This window comes from Nymphaea colorata, chromosome 6 (genome assembly GCF_008831285.2).
Source record: "Nymphaea colorata isolate Beijing-Zhang1983 chromosome 6, ASM883128v2, whole genome shotgun sequence".
In the NCBI taxonomy this organism is placed as follows: domain Eukaryota; kingdom Viridiplantae; phylum Streptophyta; class Magnoliopsida; order Nymphaeales; family Nymphaeaceae; genus Nymphaea; species Nymphaea colorata.
The window spans coordinates 10,342,402-10,362,894 of NC_045143.1; the positions used below are offsets into that span (position 1 = coordinate 10,342,402).

General features: G+C 39.0%; 2 protein-coding genes across 2 annotated transcripts; one reads left to right on the forward strand and one right to left on the reverse strand.

Moving 5' to 3' along the window:
• The first annotated feature begins 212 nt into the window (after positions 1-212).
• On the forward strand, positions 213-4,114 carry LOC116256091 (cinnamoyl-CoA reductase 1-like). Its single transcript, XM_031632262.2, has 6 exons — positions 213-528; positions 769-935; positions 1,190-1,375; positions 2,725-2,887; positions 3,016-3,205; positions 3,837-4,114. Exons 1-6 carry the CDS (start codon positions 261-263, stop codon positions 3,967-3,969), a joined length of 1,107 nt encoding a protein of 368 aa, XP_031488122.1. The 5' UTR covers positions 213-260; the 3' UTR covers positions 3,970-4,114.
• A 6,094-nt stretch (positions 4,115-10,208) lies between these two features.
• Positions 10,209-12,502, reverse strand: LOC116256469 (protein NUCLEAR FUSION DEFECTIVE 4-like). Its single transcript, XM_050078433.1, has 2 exons — positions 11,702-12,502; positions 10,209-11,584 (listed from the first exon to the last, which is right to left on the reverse strand). Exons 1-2 carry the CDS (start codon positions 12,458-12,460, stop codon positions 10,418-10,420), a joined length of 1,926 nt encoding a protein of 641 aa, XP_049934390.1. The 5' UTR covers positions 12,461-12,502; the 3' UTR covers positions 10,209-10,417.
• Positions 12,503-20,493: the final 7,991 nt, after the last annotated feature.

The window sequence follows — 20,493 nt, forward strand, 5'->3', positions numbered from 1 at the left end:
TCAAATATAAGAAATGGCACACAATCAGATTCAAATTCATCCAAAACTAAAGATGTTGATAACTTATTTGGATGTCAATAAATCCAATTCAGATATGATGTCCAACCGAACCTCATCAATAAAATGGAATATGAAAAGTAACTCATCGATGACGCGAGTCAACTCAGAGGAGCTCAGGTGGGACGTGGACGAGATGGCACCAGGTCCCGGGAGAGCCTATGAGATGAACTGATTGGCGTTCTTCTCTTCTATTTGTCATCATGTGCAGCCTTCTAGTGTTTGAGTCGATCCCCAACACGAGGAGCGGGCAGAGAGAGAGAGAGAGAGAGAGCAGGAGGGAAGGAAAGAGCGGGGAATCTAGGATGGAGAATACGGCGGAGGAGGAGGTGGCGGTGATGAGTGGTGGCGCCATTGGAGGAGGAGAGACGGTGGTGTGTGTGACGGGTGCTGGTGGGTACATAGCGTCTTGGCTTGTCAAGATCCTCCTCTCCAAAGGATACACTGTCCATGGTACCGTCAGGGAACCCAGTGAGTACCCTTTTCTCTTTCTCTCTCTCTGATTGTACCTTTCTGTTCTCTGTCCGAGTCGGAAGCGTCTTAACAATTACTTGTTATGTACAAACAGAAATAGGAAACACATTAGGCCCATCCTGAATCCCTTATCTCATCATCTGTCCACTTAGGAAACACAAAGGCTTCGTTTTTTTCATTATGTAAGACTGTTTCGTTATGTGTTCTCTGTTACTAAGTATGCCAGCTCCCTTGCAGGTGACAAGAAAAATGAGCATTTGAAGAACTTGGAGAACTCTGAGAAATTGGTGCTTTTCAAAGCAGACCTACTAAATTATGGCGAATTGTACTCTGCAATCGTTGGATGTAGTGGAGTATTCCATGTCGCTAGTCCTGTTCCACCTGGCTCTGTTCCTAACCCCGAGGTGAAGTTCTTGACGATGTAGACTCCTACGGACTAGTGATTGTGATGGACATGTTTGCACATACAACTCTTAGATAGCAAAACCTCTTTCTGTCAGCATTTGTTGAGGTACAAGTTTGTTGGCATTACAGGAGATGAGATTTGCTAAAAATCAGTAGTCAGAAAACGTGATTCTTTGGGGAGGCCATTGAATGACAATGGAAAATTTTGCTTTCCAACTATGTGTTTTATGTTGATAATATATTCATGTTGCAGAAAGAGTTGGTTGAACCTGCTGTGGATGGTACCCTGAATGTCCTCAAGGCATCAGAAGCTGCAGAGGTGAAAAAAATTGTCTTTGTGTCATCAGCTGCTGCTATTTGTATGACTCCAAATCCACCAGAGAATAATTTCTACGATGAGGAATGTTGGTCCGACACTGAATACTGCAGGGTAACAGAGGTAACAGATTGGTCGCCTTAACCCTATTTATCTTTACTTGCATGTATGATCTCAAATATCAAACATTTTGGTATTGCTCTGTGTAAATGCTAATTATGCCTCGAGGGGGCGTGGCGTGCGTCACCCAAGGTTTGATCCCTATGGGTGGCTACTGGCTACCCTTAATCCAAAGCATGTCCTTACCCTGAAGGCAGGGGGAAGGGGACCTATGGTTTTATGCACTTTTCGAGAGACTGTCTTTTTTACCCGAGTTGTGTTTCTGCCTGTAAACTTGAAAAAAAAATAATGGTAGAATTTGAATGCTTACTGAAGGGGTAGAAAAGGGGAAAAAAGGGACCTTTTCCCCTTTGAACACTTGAAATGAAATCAATCTCTTCAAAGATATGGTATCTTGCTTGCTGTAAAATTGGAGGGAAGGTTATCAAGAAAATGGTAAAAGTGGAAAGAAGAATCAGGAAGATTAAGAATCTGTAAGAAAGAAAGAAGCAAGACAAACATCAGCAGTATCATTTGACGGCCTTACTTCTTCCTCTACCATGACACTGTAATTCTATTCTCCTGATAATTAGGCCAGTTAGACAAGGGAAAGAGGAAGCCAAGGAACACAAGACAACGAGGCCATTCTTCTGAGACTGAACATTCCTCAGTTGCCTATGAGATTCCTAATGTTTTCCACTGTACCATACCAGTCACGTTTCAGAAATGTTGTCACGACATACTTGATGGATATTACGGTGGAAAGAAATGTCCTTGATTCTAAGAAGCTAAACTGGCAAGAGACCAAAACCAATTATCGTGACATGAATCTCTATCATCTTTGATCAACCTATGCACTCTTTTCTGATTAGACCCAGGATAGGAGCCGGTACTAAGCTAGCTTTGGAAATTTTGAATATATTTAGGAATTGGGAATCCTTGAAGGCGGAATGCTCCCAAGCATATAGGATTGTTTTCCCTTTGACAGGTCATGCTATCATGATGATTCAAAAGGAAAGAAAGAAATAATTCTCAATGGTTTAATAACTTCCTGATGCTTAAATTGTGTGTTTTTCATTGTGTTCACTACTGACCAGAGGAGTAGGGTCATGATATAGGTTTCCTTTTGAAACCAACGGTGAGGACACCAGTAACTTGTATCTGAATTTTAGATCTCTGTTGTGTCACATTGTCATCACCCTGGAATGTTACTCGTCTTCTAATTGGTGAACTGTTTTTATCACTTATTTTCTAATCAGAATTTCCCTCTAGTGGCTATTCTTTCATCTTTTTTACGTTCCCAAAGAAAAGGCAACACTGTCAGACCTGCTTATGTAAGAGCTTAACTTCATTTCTTTCTTTCTTTATGCAAGAACTGGTATTGCCTTTCAAAAACATTGGCTGAAAAGCGTGCCTTGGAATGTGCAAAAGAGAGGGGCTTAGAACTTGTAACTGTTTGCCCAACCTTTAATCTGGGACCAATGCTGCAGAATTCTGTGAACGCCAGCAGCTTGTTTTTGGTCAAGCTTTTAAGAGGTATCTCTGAATGCTTAAACCCATTCTCCTAGACTTTGATTTGAAACGTCAAAGCCCAATTTTACTTGCTCATCTTGAATCCTGTTGAGTTAATGATTGAGGTCTACATTGGGATGATTTGATCATAGGAGAGAAGGATACAGTAGCAAATGCTGTTCATGGTATAGTTGATGTCCGAGATGTGGCGGAGGCTTTGGTGCTGGTTTATGAAAAGCAAGAGGCTTCCGGGCGCTACTTGTGCAATGCACATTGTGTTAGAACATGCGAGTTGGTGGACATTTTGAAGCGCATGTATCCTAATTACAAATACCCTAAGGAGTAAGTATTCACATATGCTCAATCTGTGGCACTTCAGCCATCATCATGGGCATGATTAACATTATCAATAGGATCAAAAGAAAATCTCCTCTAAGTTTTAAATGTACCTGCTTTGACAGATGACAATGGTTTTACAGTTGTTAGTCTTTGATGTGATGAGGTTTCTGTTTCTGTTCACAATACAAACACTAATCTCTGCCACTGTTGCATCAGAGTCGTCTGGCATAAACCGATATTATGAAGCACTGCTAGTTATTGTTTACTCATATTCATACCTCTAAATGCCAATGCATAGTTTAGTTGGGAGAGGGGAGAGCTTACAATAATAGTCTGTCATGGACCCTTTGAACTTAAAAGATGTTTCAAGTTTTACAATAATAGTCTGCCATGATCCCAGCTTGTCTTTCATAAGACTAAAAAGAAAAATTGTTCTAGAAGTAATAAGGACAACCAAATCTCACATGAATTATTTCTTGTTCTATGTTTTAATCTTTTAAAGGTACTTTATTCTCAATCAACTCTACCTATGACCATCTTCGGTTTGTAGTGAATATTTCATCGAAAGGTTTATCTAGTGCTGCTTTTGAACCGAGTATCACATTCATTTGGTATTTTGTGATGGTTGTTGTAGGTACACTGCCAGTTCTCACGAACGTTATCTCTCTTCAAAGAAGTTGCAGAATCTGGGTTGGCATTTCAGGCCTTTGGAAGAAACCCTTGCCGATTCTGTTGAATCTTTTCGTGGGCATGGCCTTCTTGAATGACTGTGTGTGTGTGTGTGTGTGTGTGTGTGTGTGTGTGTGTGTGTGTGTGTGTGTGTGAAGAAGATCCTTCTTATGGGGTTGACTAGTGTGAGCGTTCTGTGGTTATCATGCAATTATCTATGTGAAAGTTATATCATTTTGGTCAGATTGGTATATTCTTGTATTTCTTCCCTGGAATTGCATTTATTTTTCTCCACAGGAGAGTCCGTCCACAGGGTTCTGTTCTTAAAGGGAAGCGGCCAACCGAGGAAGTATACTTTTATCTATAAATCTGTCTCTGTTGTTCAATTTCGATTTCCTGGAAGTAGTCATGGACAACAACCTAAGCTGGATAAATCCTGGCTTTTTGTCCAAACAAATGGTGTGAAAATCGATCTGAATCAACCTGAATGGCCTAATTCAAAATTTCAAATGGAATGTTGAGAACTTAATGCACTGGACGCGTTAGGTTCCAGTTGCAAGCGGTGGAGTTCGAGTCTTCTCTATGATTTTCTCTCAGCCTATAAACTGTCAAGGTAATTCACATATCAACCAATATCTCTTTCTCTCTCTCTTTCTCTCTCTTTCTCTTTCTCTCTCTCTCTCTCTCTCTCTCTCTTTCTCTCTCTCTCTCTCTCTCTCTCCTGTCTTGCGGTTTGTTACTGTAGCTAGGGGACTTCTTGTCCCCAAATTTTGATACACATTCCCATTTTATCGGCTCTCTCTCTCTCTCTCTCTCTCTATATATATATATATATATATATATATATAGACACACACACACCCCATCAAAGTGTTCTCTTTATGAAAATGGAGATCAGTTAAAAGGATCAATAGATCCCACTTGGTTCTCATTCTTAACTTTCAAAGGACAGTTGGTACGATCCACTGCACGTTGTAACTACATTTACAAATTCAATTTGAAAAATCATGTTCAATCGTATGAATACTACATATCCTAGTTTGCTTAGTCCGTCACAATTTATGGCCTTTCTTCAATTAAGACTGATCAAATATCAAATCTTGCTCACTAGCTTATCAACAACATTGAGAAACATAACCGGTCTTCCGTTCTTCTTAAGCTCGGTCTAATAAACTGGCTATTCTTGAAGAATTCTCCTAAAAGATGAGTTTTGAATCAGCAGTATTTGTTGATATAAAACCATGATTTGCATGTTCAATCTACGTCCCTGCTTTGGTGATAAATGAGTGCGAGAGTAATCTTTTTGAAATTACGAGGGGGTTAAAACAAGGCGTCATTTTTTCCTTTTCTGTTTTTAGTCATAGTTGATATGCTTACTAGAAAGTTCAAGTATGAAAAGGCAAAGAACTTCATCAATGTGCCAATTTTTATGGACATGGAACATCTTTCCTCGACTTTAGCTTCCATGGATGATATCATTTTACTTTGCAAGGCAAAAAAGTTAGTACCTTTCTTAAATGAAATTCTTAGGAAGTTTGAGATTAAATCAGGAATAGAAATAAATATAGATCTGCTTTTAGCCTTTCAGAATGATTTGCTTCTACCTACTAGAACACTCACATGTTTTGGTTGGGGAGAAAGGAATCTTTCTTTGGTGTATATTGTCGTCAGTCGTCACTCCTTTTGCTGGCAGGCCTATAGAAAATCATAAGACGATTCTCATCTAGGCTTAGTGGATGGATTAAATATAAGATATTTTCGTGCAAGGGTAGAATTTGTTTAATGAAGTTAAATGATTTTCCAATAATTAGTATCCTTGGTTTCCCTGCCTACACGCCCGGGCTTCAATTCAACAGTTGACTGTATGTTCTTTGAATCTTTTCAACAAATGAGAATGGGGGCCCAAGTAAATTAGGTTTTACTCGGTGCAGGACCGGAGATTTATCTCTTACCGGCGGTAAATCATGCCGGTAAAAATTTTGCAAACATCTTGTCGCTGCTGCCGCGGGTAAGTGGTCTTAATTAAATGAATCAATGGCGACATGCACATTTGTCAGTGTATGATGCAAGTTTACTCTAACTTGTGTCCATTTTCAACATTGTTTTGGTCAACTCGAGCTCGGCACGAACTCGAGTCGAGCCTTACAATGGTGGCTCTAGCTTGACTCGATCAATTGTGTTCGAGCTCGAGATTGACTCGAAAATGGTAGCTCGAGCATGACTCGATCAATTGTGTTCGAGCTCGAGATTGACTCGACTTACTCGTTTAACTCGATTAATTGCTTGTATGCTTTTGTTGTGGATGGCGACATTGTTTCATGTATGGAATATGGAAGAAGCTGACAGTAGCAGAAGTAGTTCTGCGTAGGAGAAACAATCATACGTTGCAAAAATCTAAAAGAATAAAAAGAATGATTTTCAGCTGCAGCTGAAAGCCTGAAAACCTAGAATGAGTTTTCCAGTTTCCAAAACACTTGCTCGAGTGAGGTTTGAGGAAGAATAGACGCTCGCTCGAGCAAGGGTCTGAGAGAGAACAGAACTTTGCTTGAGCGAGGGATTGAGGGAGAACAGATCTCACTCGAACAAGGTCAGAGAGAAAACAAAGATTTCGCTCGAGCAAGGGTCTGTGGGTTTTAGAAACCCTTGCTCGTTTTGCTTGAGCGAGGTCTGCACTCAAGTGAAACCCTCATTCGAGTGAAACCCTTGCTCGAGTAGAGATCATTTCATTGGGTTTTTGAGACCTTCTCTCGTTTGAGGGGAGTGGGTTTTCAGAAACCTTGTATCTCTGATTTAGAGAGAGAGAGAGAGAGAGCAGGCTAGTTGCCATCAGCAGTTCTGCCGATCGCCGGATGTCGCTGTTGATCGAAGGAGTTCGTTGGCATCCAAGGAAGGATGAAAGAGGAAGAGAATGAAGAGAAAGAAAAAAGATGAAACAATGAGGAAAACAATAAATATGTTCAATGTTCATAGTGTTACTATTCACCCACTGTTTTTTCTTAAGTGAGAGAAGGGGAAAAGTAGAGGAATAGGAGAGGCAGAGAGCAAGAGCCTGTAGTTGGCATTTGATGCTTTAGCCTACAGTTGGAGGAGTCGGTGGTGGTTCACGAGAACGAAGGAGTGAGGAGAGAGAAAAAGAAAGAAGAATATCCATTACCCGAGCTAACGAGTCCAGTTGGGTTAAGCGAGCTTCGTTAAGCGAACTCAAACTCGGCTCGATAAAATAAATGAGTTGAACGATCAACTCGAGCTCGGCTTGTTCAGTAGAAAAGCTGGCTCAAACTCAAGTTCGTGTCGAGCTTTAACGAGCCGAGTTCAAGTTGCTCGGCTAGTTGTTCACTCCTACTCACATCAGTCATGTAAAGAATTTGATAAATAAATGAAAACTAGTAATGATAAATAGCTGGATTCAGTTGATGTTATTGTACTTTTTTTTTTTGTCTATTTACATTGGCCCAGATCATATATGCAACTAACTCAGCGGTGGAGGCAAGTATGGGTTAAGTGTGGACAATTATCACCCAAAAAAAACTTTGTTTCTTTATGTTGATATCTTCCAGCAATTTTTTCATTTACATATTGGTTCTCCTTAAAAATTTAAAATTTCATACGTAGTGTTTCTTACTCAAAATTTTCTGGCTATTTTTAGAGAGAGAAACATAACAACAACATTGCTAATGACTCGTACTGGTGAGCCCCACACGGTACGTTACTGTTTGATAGATGTCTCACGTCTACATTGACAGAAATTTTAGGCCTTTTCTGATTCATGACAAAGATTCACAATCTATGCTGTTTTTTTGGCTGAAGCGAGCATGGTTGCAGTTAGAGGAGACTTAATGCTGACTTTTAGAACTTTGCACTTGAAGTGTCCCGGCCTTGACCCACTATTGGGTGATGTAGAAGTCTTGTAGACTACCCCGTGTGGTGGATCAATTAGGAATGTGATTGGAATTGATTCGAACCAGATATTACTCTTTATTGTATTCATTTTTCTGGATAAAAATCTGATTTCACAATTTGAATCTGATTTTTACATTCATAAATGAATCTGAATCCGAATTTTGAACTGAATGCTAGATTTTCAAAATGTAAGAGGATTGGATATAAGATACTTATTTGAAACTGAATCCGTTTCAAAAGTGAATCTGATTGGATATTTATGTATGTTTGAACCTGGATCTGAATCTGATCTGATCCAACTGAATGTCAGTTCTTAAATCCAAATCTGGTCCAAATCAGTCCTTTTATCAATCATGAATCACGGGGGATGTGTGTGTGTGTGACAAAAAGAGATGAGCACGTAACAAAGTGGAATAATTTTTCTTATAGACAAAAAGGAAAATTTTAATGAGCTCACAATATTAATAGGTATGAAAAGGAAACATGCCCTACAACGAAACTTGTTGATTTTTAGATCTTAGTAGAAGAAACAAAAAATATATCTACCATATGGGAGAGAATTTTATTAACCACCAACCTAAGTAATTTTAATTTTCATTTCTCAATTTTGGGTTATCAATAGAAGTACGTTTGAATAAGCAATCCACAAAACAATTAGAAGGCGAAACACAAGGTAGTGGTTGCTTGGCAGTAACAAAACAGTACCTAACTGTTATATATATATCGGCCAAAAATTGAGGCAAACTTATGGAACGCCTTAAAAAGTAGTATTTCACAAACTTGCTTCAATTTTTAAGGCAGATTCATCATAAGCAATATAGGAAACAATTGAGAGACGTGTTTTATAAATACGAACCAATGATTGAGGTAAAAATTATGAAACACTTCAAAAGTGTTGTATAAACTTACTCCAACTTTCAAAGGCAGATTTATGAAACAATAACAAAGTCTTTCATTTGCCAAACAAACTTTTACAATTTCTACTCTTGTGTTTCAGTTTAATAGTCATAATGTGTTTCCACATGATTCTGTATCGGTTTCATACAGTAGCTGTAGTGACTGACAGCATCAGCAATCAAAAGAACGCCATGAATTTGTCTCTGACAATGAAAACGTGTGACCAATGACTGTCCCAAACGCTTCTGCTGTCAATCATGAATCAAGGGGGATGAGAGAGAGAGAGAGAGAGAGAGGACAAAAGGAAATGAGCACATAGTATATGCAAATTAAAGTAGTAATTTTTCTTATAGACAAAAAAAAAGAAAGTTTTAATGAGTGCACACTATTAATAAGTATGAAAAGGAAATATGTCCAATAATGAAACTTGTTCATTTTTAGATCTTGGTAAAAAGAAACAAAAAAATATGTCTGTATGTATGGGTGGGAATTTGAATAACTATCAAGCAAAGTAATTTTAATCTTAACGTAAGTTTCTTAATTTGGGTTATCGATATGGGTACTTTCTCAAAAGTAATCTATAAAACAATTAGGAGACGAACACAAGATAATGCCTAGATAATGCTTAGTGGGTAGTCACTTGAATGTTTGTTTAGCAAACATAACAATATAACAATATGTAACTGTTTCATAAATATGGTTCAATGATTGAGGCAAATTCATGGAATGCCTTAAAAAGTATTTCAGGAATCTACCTTAATTTTTAAGGCAAATTCATCATAAACAATCCATAAAACAATTGATAGATGAAACCCAAGGTGATGTCTAGTTGCTACTACCTTGACCGTCTATTTGACAAATAAACCAATGTTTTATAACTATGATCCAAAGATTGAGGTAAATTTATAAAACACTTTGAAAAAAGTGTTCTATAAACCTACCCAACTTTTAAATCACACTCATAAAATTATTTTATTTGCCAAACAAACCCTTCAAAGGTTCATTTATTTCCTTTTCAAAAGGCTTCTTACCTACCAGTCACCATAAATAATAGTATAATGGCAACTTTGTCGTATAAAGACTCAAGAATCCACTTCTAATTTCTATTTCTTAGTCAAGATATGACTTTTCTGTCTCCTGAATATTCAAGCAGTTCACATGCACCCTTGTTTTCAACGCCAATCCCGGCAGTCTGTCACAATTCCGTCACCGTTGATGCCCATTGAAACTATCCTTCGGGGTAGTTAATTCCAGAGATTGGTTTCTGACGTTTTCTTCAATCTGTCTTTTCAGTACACAAGACTTTTTCCTGAACAAACGCAATTATTGTATTGGGGTCCTTTAGGGTCCTAAAAAGTCATGGAATCGGCATTCAATTGATCATATATGTAAATTAATTATCATGCATTAACTCATCCCCACATGCACCTTACAGATATGGTCAACATTTCATACATATCAAGTTGGTCCACACACAATAATTTTCAGTCACCTTCTCCAAAGCTCGTGACATCCGGCCCAATGCCAATCACACATCTCATCAATAAATTATCAGTTTCACCATATATTTTATATGTAAATGATTTCATCATCTTGTGTATGTTACATGGTGTCTGTATTGGACTACCCAAGAATCTTCCTTCCCATATTGTTACACATGTGAACGTCTTCTGTCTTCTTGCTGTGACTAGAAATTTTTGTACTCTACCGATCGGATTCATCAGAATTTGTTGGTGTAAGATTACACATCTACCCCTTCCGCGAGTCCGGCAAGCCGTTCCGGGCATCATGTCCACCGGTGACCTCGCTGGCCGGCACTTCTTGTGCGGCCATCTCCATGTTGTTGGCCTGCCTGAACTTGGCATAGATGTCACCTTTGTAGAACTTCCTGGTCCTCATAACCAAAATCAGAGATACCAAGAAGCCCAAAAAGGTTGCTCCTGCAATTATGATGAAGGATAGCCGGTAGCAGTGTGAGCCGAGGCAGGTGAGCTCGCCATGGGTGGGCAAACCGCCCCTCTGCTTCAGCCCTTCTTGGTCATAAAGGTAGCCTGCCACCCTCACGTTCAGAATATAGGAGCCTATTGGGGACGCCACTGCTGCAAAGTTGAACAAGGTGGAGTAGTACTTGAGCCCAAAGAGCTCAGAGATGATGGCGAAGAGCAGCGGCCATTGCGCCCCGAAACAGAGGCCGAGTATTATAGAGGCAAAGTATAGGGATCCGGGGATTGCGAAGGCGATGAGCAGGTGTCCCGCACAAGATAACAGCAGGACACAGCTGAGCATCAGCGGACGCGGGAACTTGTACTTGGCCAGGAAAATTTCCGACACGAATCCGGCGAGAACCCGACCGGCGAAGTTCCAAATGCTGATCAGAGAGACGAATGTGCCGATGCTCTGCTTTTGGTATCCGAGCGACTGACCGATCTGGCCCAAATTGTCGATGGCTGTTAAGGTGCCCCCTATGCCACATATGGTTGCGACGAAGAGAACCATCATGTCGATGCTTACTAGCGCCTGCAGGATGGTGTAGTCCTCCCCTCTGTCGGGAGACTTGAACATCTTCTTGAGGCAGGAGACCGCCCCGGTGGATGCCGGAGTACTGCCATTTGCCGCCGGAGGTGGCGACAACGGCGACGCAGGAGGAGCCGGCAGAGCTTCCTGTTGCTTCTCTGCTTCTTTGGCCTCACTGGGTATGTAAGAAGGAATTGGGGACTTTTTCAATTTGGGAATCTCCTGACGGAAGATGATGACCAAGGGAAGAAGAAGCAAGGTGACGACGACGGCGGCACTGGTTTTGTAACCGGCGGCCGTGAAGTGGACCCTCGGTTGGACGATGATGACTACCATGAGGTAACCTGCCAATGCGATTGTGACATAGAGGATTGAGTAAAATGCTTTCAACTCTTGCTTGTTCTGCTCCCCTGTCAAACGATCAGAAGAAAGAAATCGTCAGAACTTTTAGAAAAACGATAATCATGGATTCTTTTCTGAAACTGAAAAGCAGATAGCTGAAGAAATTAAGATGTTTACCCTCAAAACTCGGACGAATGGAAGGAAGACGTATGAGATGAGAGAAGGAAGCCAAGCAATGAGCAGAATGAGTCCCTCAGGATTCTGCCCATAGATGGCATAATAAAGCTGGGTGAAGATGGCTCCACTCAAACCAGTGAAGCCCTTGAGCAGTCCGAGCACGATCCCTCGGCTCTCCGGGAAGCTCCTGACACAGGTGACCAGAGATCCGGTGTTGACGAACGTCTGGGAATTGGCACCGATGCATATGTAGAGGCACATCTGCCACAACTTGGGCTGGGCAATGCGTTTGGTGACGGCAAGCCAGATCATGAAGTAGCCGCAGAAGTTGAGTGAAGCTCCGAGGAACAGCACGAACCACGGCGGAGTGACCTCGGCGATGAGGCCGGAGATGACGCCGACGTTGGCGCCGAGGTCCTTGAAGAAGCTCAGGGTGTTGAGAGTCTGCTGGTCATAGCCGAGCGCCGACTTGATGCTCGGCGAGTAGATGCCGAACATGTAAGTGGCGCCGGCGGCAGACATCATGAGGCATGACGCAAAAATCATGAACCACCGGCCGCGCAGCACTTGCAGGACCAAGTTGGCAGCCTCACCGGCCGAAGAAGACATGGCGGCAACAACCATCTCTCTCTGAACCACTGCCTGTTCAGCTTGCTTTTGATGGCATGGCACTCTTGGGTTGCTATTATATAAGCAGGAAAAGATAGGGAACAAAGATGAAAATCTAAGACATGTGATTGACTTTGACTTGAGGAGCATGTGGACTCACACAGGGAGAGATGGAAGCAGGGATGTGGTTGAGTTTTGGCACAGAGACAAGAGAAGAAAGCTGCAGAAAAGATGAAAACTCAAATCAATCTCTTGGAAAAGTAGATTGGATCTTTAACTTGCTTGTTGGTATTATTTTATTTGCCTCAAATTGGTGAAGGGTGGACCTAAAATCTGGTCCGTCCATCTCATATCTAATCTATTGGTGCCAATGGTTTTGTTGGGCATGAGGGAATTTAAACTTTGATTGTAGAGCCTTGAATTCGAGTGCCCAAAAAGACAAATGGGTTTCGAGATATGGACCCCAAGAGCCATCCACCACTAGTTTCTTTCTTTTGTCCTCTTGGAGGATTGGTCAATTGCTTTCACATCTACCAACCATCGATAGATTCCCTTATTTTAATTTTACTTCACTCTCAGTTGTTGAAAACAGCAACACTCTCAGTTGTTGAAAACAGCAACATTCTAGTTGACAAGTATACCCAAGTCAAAAAAACAACTCTAAAACCCCCATAGATAAAGGAAGAAGAAAGTGTCTGCTTTGAGATGAAAAATGAGACTTCATCTGTTCACCTAGAATCCGTCAATATAGTGTTATATTTTTATATTTGTTATATCTTAAATTTTTATAACAACTCGACCCCCTTCTAAGTTTAGACCCCTAGTTTGGCGGATCTTAACATACTTCCTAGCAGCTTTGACTTTAACTTTAAAAAAAAAAAACTATGAACCAAGACAATCATATGTTTAATAACCCTTTTCATAAGCTCTTAAAGATCCATCACACTTTTTAATACTGGACTAAATTTTTCAAATTTTATACCGTTTATTTTAAATTTAAGATTTGAAATATTTTCTAATTCTCATACATGTGATTTCAAAAAATGATAATGACATTTTATGTTATTTTTTGCTGGTCTAATATAATCAGTGAGTCGTGAATCGGCTATTACATTACAAGCCCAAGATTTTTCTAGGGTATTTCTATACTTGATTTAAAATTTTTGATAAAAAAAATGAGGCAAACACTGTTAGCAAGCTTGAAGACTTAAAAGCTGTCCAATCAACAACTTGGCACTTGATTCAATCACCATGGCCGAAACAAATTCTACTAAAAACCTCCTCCCTTCTCCATTGTTCCAGGATCTGAGGTTGCTTCGATGTCCCACTATACTTCAATTAATTTATCAATTTCTGTTTGAATTCAACTTTGTTATGTACTTTATAATTAATTTTTGGCAGTTTCGAATAAAAAACTATTAGCTGCAATATCACTTTTCGCTTGCATGCATGATTCAATATTACTCTTACTTGGCTATAGTGAGTGAAGAACCATAAAAAAAATGTATGCCTCGGTAAATCGACAAGAAACTTTACCATTAAAAAATGTATGTCTCGGTAAATCGATAAGAAACTTTACCATAAAAAAAATGTATGCAGCGGTAAATCGATAATAAACTTTGCGGCTAACACCATTCGGCTTATCAAGTCAACGGAAGTCTATTTCCAGATTTACTTGGTATTCGAAAAAGAAAAAAGAAACAGGTAGGACAGATCGCAACCGTCCATCCACCACATCCAACGGTCGATCATGTCGGCGAGAAGGAAGAGTCAAAGGGAACGGGGAGAGCCGTAGTCAAAGGCATCGTTGAGAAAAGCGTGGGAAAGAGAGCCTTGCTGTCGCCGACGTGTTGCGTCTGAAGGTGGGTGTACGCGCGTCCACTTGGTCTTAACGCGTTCAGGTGGGACCCAGCGGCTATGTGGGTCCCACCGCCGGCTGTACCGAGACGTACGTGGAGGCGGCGGTGCTTGTTGGCGCCGGGTTCAGCTGTCGACGGACTTCTGATGCGACGCGTTATTGTATTCTTCACTATCATGCGGTCTTAATTGGGGTACGTCCGGCCGGCCCGGCTGGAGCCCGGGTTTCACTGGATGCTCTAAACCCGAGCTCAGGCCCGACTCAACTCAATTAAAATAAAAAAAATATTTTTTAAAATATAACATAAAATTTTTTAAATATAATATATGTTTTTAATAACAAAATATATATTATTATTAAATAAAAATGATATAAAAAATTAAGCGGGCTGACCTGACCCGGGTTGGGTATCAAGCCTGATTCCTAGGCTTACTTTGTTTGGTGAAATTAATCGCTTTGGGGTAATTTTTCAAAATTTTAAAGTTGGAAGGCGACCTTGTTTGCTTGATTGCTTCATGTGAGGTTCAGATTTTCTATCTTTGAATCATGGAGGGGTCGTGCGGCAACAAGGGCATTATAAACATTGAGGCAAGTTTGAAGAACAATAGTTTTATTATTCTATGAATTGATCTCAATATTTAGAGTAGATTCATTGGATACTCTCTTAATGTTATTTCTACCAAACAACTTCTAACGAGTGTATGATAGTCTTGTCTCTGATATTAATATGATAATCTCTTATTCATAGATTTAAAACCAGATCTCCTCACTAGTTTTTTTTTTTTTTCAATTGAAACTACCAATTGAATAATATTGTGGATATGTCGTCATGCAGTTAAAATAGGACTGATGACGATGATGGTTGAAGTGCTCGACATTCTCATTTTAATGTGTTGAATTTTTAATCGAATTAGATTCAATGATGTCTCTGTGGATCCGGATTTGACCTTCTTACTTAATACTTACAGAGAGGGAGAGAAGAGAGAAAGAGATCTACAATCTGACCTGCTTACAAAGTTGCCAAATTCAGTAAACAAGTCCCAAATTGAAATGCAAATTGCTGGGCCAGACTATCACTTTCTTGAGAGAAAGTGTCGTCAAAATGGATTCGAATTAGTCAAATATGGAACTAAATCAATTCGATTCGACCCATTACTCCAAAGATGTCACATGTCATATACTATCTTCTACCAACTCCACACACACATATATATATATATATATATATATAGAGAGAGAGAGAGAGAGAGAGATCTTTTCAAGATGGAAGGCTGAGGAAAAATCAAAGAAAAAAAAAAATTGGATATTTACTCATCTAGTATTAATTAACCACTTTTTCTTTTTTATTTTCTCTCAACAACTGATATAAAAAGTTTAAATACTTTATATATATGAATATACAAAAAATAACTAAAATATAAAAAGGTGTGTCATTTTTTCTTCTTATTTTTTGCTTTCAGTTGTCCATGAAATATATGAAAAAAAATGGTGACAGAGAGAAAATAAGAAAATTGTTTAATATATAAACATATATATATATATATATAATTGATTATGGTAATGGACGGTGAGGTTCCTGGTTAGGAAGGTTTTTGATTATTATAAGGGTCAACGTTGAACTTGTGTGTTGTTAATCCCATTCTGGCGCGCATGTTTTCAGATATAAACACAAATAACTTCCCTATGCTTTTTTTGGTACTCCAATCTGCAGACACATGCAACTCCACGACGTGTAACGTAATGTGTAAGTTGAATTGTCCAGACCGTCCACGTCATAGAAAGAATGGTAGGTCAGACAAAGAACTTGCCGTCACGCACTGCAATTGATCTGGCCCAATAGTCCTTCAATCAAACACGGCACTGGTTGTAGTTATTAGTCATACGATACGATCATCCAAAATGGTATTTAAAGCTGGCCTAGGTCTGGACAAGTTCTCATTTGCATTATATAAACTTAAGATATGAGAGCAAGGATGGTACAGATAACCCATTTTGCCTAGGTCTGGACAAGTTCTAATGCATTTTATAAACTTAAGATATGAGAACAAGGATGTGACAGATAACCCATTTTGCCTTTCGGACAATAAGTACTAAACGACATCAAGTTCCACCTGGTTGAGTTTGCCTAACAGTTAAAATTAGACCTGACCGGTTATCGTCTGACGTTTGGCGATATGGAATATTAGGATCGTTTGGTACAATGAACGTAAGTGTTTCATAAATCTTTTATATATATATATAAGACATTTGAACAAGTATTTCATGAATTTTATCCAATATTTATGATAGATTTATCAAACACTCACATAGTGTTTCTCAGATGTCATTTGGCACTAATAACTACAAATTGTTACTATCTCATAAAACTATCTAAAAAATTAATATAGACCCTGTAACATAATGTTTCATGAATCTACTTCAAATTTTGAAGTAAAATCATTGAACAGTAACGATCAAATCAAACAACCTTTTAGAGTTGGAGAACCGAGATGTGGGAAGAAGAAAACGACAATGCATGTGGTCTGCATGGATCCACATCCACAAAATCAGGAAATGGTTATAACTAGCAGCACAACGTTCCTTCTACATCTGTCCATGCAACTCTCATGGTAATGCCACTTCAAGGCCAACGTAGCCTCAATGTTTCGCGCCTGTCAAAGAACCAACAAGAAGGTGATGCAACGCATAGGACAACTGAAATTTCAAACTCGAAAGATGAATATTGCCTTGCAATTGGTACTCTCTTGTATAAAAACACATTGGAAACTCACTTATCTCTTGGTACATGAGAAACGTGGACGTAGGATATTATCCGAGGCTATTAAACACAACCTTAAGGATTTGCATTCTACTCATTCTAAAGCTAATCAAAATCTTGTTTTTGTGAGCCAACTTTTTATCATTTAATATTAATTCATACGTCTTTTTTTCCTTTTCAACCATCTATCTCAATGAATCAGGTGAGCTATACCCAAAGTCACCATTCACTCACATTTGGATGGTTAAAATTTAAAAAAATTCTTTAAAAAACAGTCACAACGTTGACATTAACAATGAATTTATGGTACAATAAATAGTTTATAGTAGCTTTAGCAATGATTTATAGCTTTTTAGTGATTCCCATTGGCGGAAGTCAATCTTTTTTCCCTTTTTGTTTTCTCCAAACCTTTTCTGGCCGGCCTGGTTGACTGGTTGACAGGTTCTCTCTGATTCAGGTTTGACCAATTTTGACCAACAAAACTGGGTCCCCACCCATCCCAAGTTGGCCTAAGTAGGTTTACCAGTTGTCCTCAAGCATATATTAGGTATGCTGCACACCTAGTCACTTTTTTCCCATTCGAGTGTGGTTTTGGTTATTTCTGACCCAATCAAGCCTTGGGGTGGCTGGTAGGCGGCTAGTCTTCATTTTTAATATGAGAGGTGTCAACCTCCAGTACTGCAAAAAAAGGGATCACTGATACACAAGTTGAAGCGCAGCATGGCGACATCCTAACATAGATCTTAGGGAACAAGTTGATGGGTGGGAGCATCGAGTCTCTGCCAAATGGTGGGGCTCTCTGGCTGATGCAAAAGAGATGAAACAATAATATATTTATGAAAATATGGATAAGTACAATCAATAAGACAGGGGCCCATTTGGAAAAATCTCTTGGGATAAGTTCTATATCTTCTAGAAATGGAGGAACCACTCTTGGCTCGTCGTTTTCATGTATCAAGTTCTTTCAAAATATTGGAAAAACTTTTCAGCTGCGAATGGTGTGAAAGGCATGCATGCTCGGTCGTCCCTTTCTCCTAGAATGAGAATTTAAAGTGCTCTTCTCTTATCTTATTTCCTAATCAAGATAAACTTAGCAGATTAGAACATCAAATTATTATAGAGTTTGCTGACTTGTGAACAGTCTTCTAATAATTTGCTTCCAAATTTATATCGTTAATTGATGCCGTTCTATATTGGGATGTCAATTTTTTGAGATCGGATATCTGACCGAACTGATCCAAAAAAAAAGCTGCTATGGAAAAAATTAATATTGGATTAGAAATCAGATCGTATTTGGATTTATAAAATGACATATATACAATCAGATTCAAATTCAGATATACATAAATATCGAACAGGATTTAGATTCAGATCAAATTTAGCTTTAAATAAATATCAAATATCCAATACTCTTACATTTTGAAAGTCAGCTGGATTTTGTTCAAAATTCGGATTTAGGTTCTAGAATGAATGTTAAAATCTGATTTTGGATTCGGATCTGAATAGTCCTTTCCTCCATTCACAATCAAATCTAAATATGTGAATATCTAGAAAAAAAATGGACATGGTTAAGAGTATATCTGATTTGAACCCGATCTATTGACGTCCCCAACTGTCTACCATTGTTAATTACAACCGAGAAAATATCATAAGCTAAGCCAGCCATGAAAATAAAACTTTAACCTGCTATTATCTGATGATCTCGACTTAATTATTGACAGGTAAGACCAAACTTTGTTAGATTTTATCCATGGTTTAGAGTAATTAGGGATCAAAATTAATTTAAGCACTTCAAATAATCTGAATGAAAGTTTAATTTGAGATTGACTAAAGAAACACAGCTGGAGTCCAAGTCTAGATCTCCTGCGCCCGTCATCATGTCTGTTCACTTTATCATTTGAATACATTTCAATGCATGCCCAACATTTGAAATGTTCTAACAAGAATATTACCAGGTTGGGAGTTGCAGACTTCAACCTTTTCTCACCTAGCTCGTCTCAGTCAACAAGGGAGGAAAGGTGGTCGTGATCGAACATTTAGATTATCAAGAATATTCATGGAAAGTAAAAAAGTGGTTCCGCGTCATCTTGTCCCTCTTTTTTCTTCAGTTGGTGGAGCAATATTCTACGATGTAAAGCCGGAAGAACGTCTACATGTGCAAGCTTATTGGTGCCGGCAGTAAAAGTCAGAAATTTCTGAAGCACTAGCGGTATATATTTTAATTTGAAGAAGCACTCATATATAAATAAATAAATAAATAAAATAATTAAGGTCATAATGTGTAAATTCCTATGGACTTGTGTGGGCAATCTCCTACATCAGCCCACCAATGGAGGTCACACTTGTCTCTGCCACTTGATTGGTGTCATTAGCAAATGGGTACAAGTTTAAGGCATCAGCTCGAGGCATCGAAAGCAAAATTAATACATTAAAAGATTGTTTGGCACTCATAACATATTGTTACTGTCTAATGATTCTAACTCAAAATTTGGAGTAGCTTCAGTTGCAATGTTTCATGAATATGTTTCAATTTTTTGAGTAGTTTCACTAAACAGTAACAATTTTTTATTGATGCAAAGCGGCCTCTAAGAACATGGGGGAATAGTAGTTTCATTAGGCCATAACCCAATTTTTCACTGGTGCAAAGCGGCCTCTAAGGACATGGGGAAAGGGTGGGGGACTTACGCTCTTAGCCGGAAAGGCTACACTTGTCTCTGCCACTTGATTGGTGTCATTAGCAAATGGGTACAAGTTTAAGCATAGCAAGGACGTCATCTTGAGGCATCAAAAGCAGACCTAATACATTAAAGGTTGTTTGGCACTCATAACATATTGTTACTATCCAATGATTCCAATCTAAAATTTGGGGTAGATTCATGGAACACTACGTTGCAGTTGTAGTGTTTCATAAATCTATCTCAATTTTTTTTGTTGTTTCATTAGACAATAACAATTTTTTACTAGTGCAAAGTGGTCTCTAAGGACATGGGGAAATGGTAGTTTCATTAGACAGTAACAATTTGTTTTGTTATTGGTGATAAGCGGCCTCTATGGACTTGGGGGGAAGGGTGGGGACCTTAAGCTCTTAGCCATAAAGTAAGATGAAAGGGTACACTTGTCTCTACCACTTGATTGGTGTCATTAGTAAATGGGTACAAGCTTAAGCATAGCAACGGCGTAACCTCGAGGCATAGAAAGCGGACCTAATGCATTAAGTGGTTGTTTGGCACTCATAACATGTTATTGTCCAATGATTGTAACCCAAAATTTGTGATAGATTCATAAAACACTACGTTGTAGTTGCAGTATTTCATGAATCTACCTCAATTTTTTAGGTAATTTCGGTAGAAAATAACAATTTTTTTACTGAGGCAAAGGGGCCTCTAAAAACATGGGGGAATGGTAGTTTGATTAGACAGTAACAATTTGTTACTGGTGCAAAGCTGCTTCTAAAGACATGGGAGAAGTGTGGGGAGCTTAAGCTCTTAGCCGAAAAGTAATATGAAAGACTATTCCTGCATGGGATGTGTGAATTATAAGACTTTGAACATAGCCTGTGTGTGAATT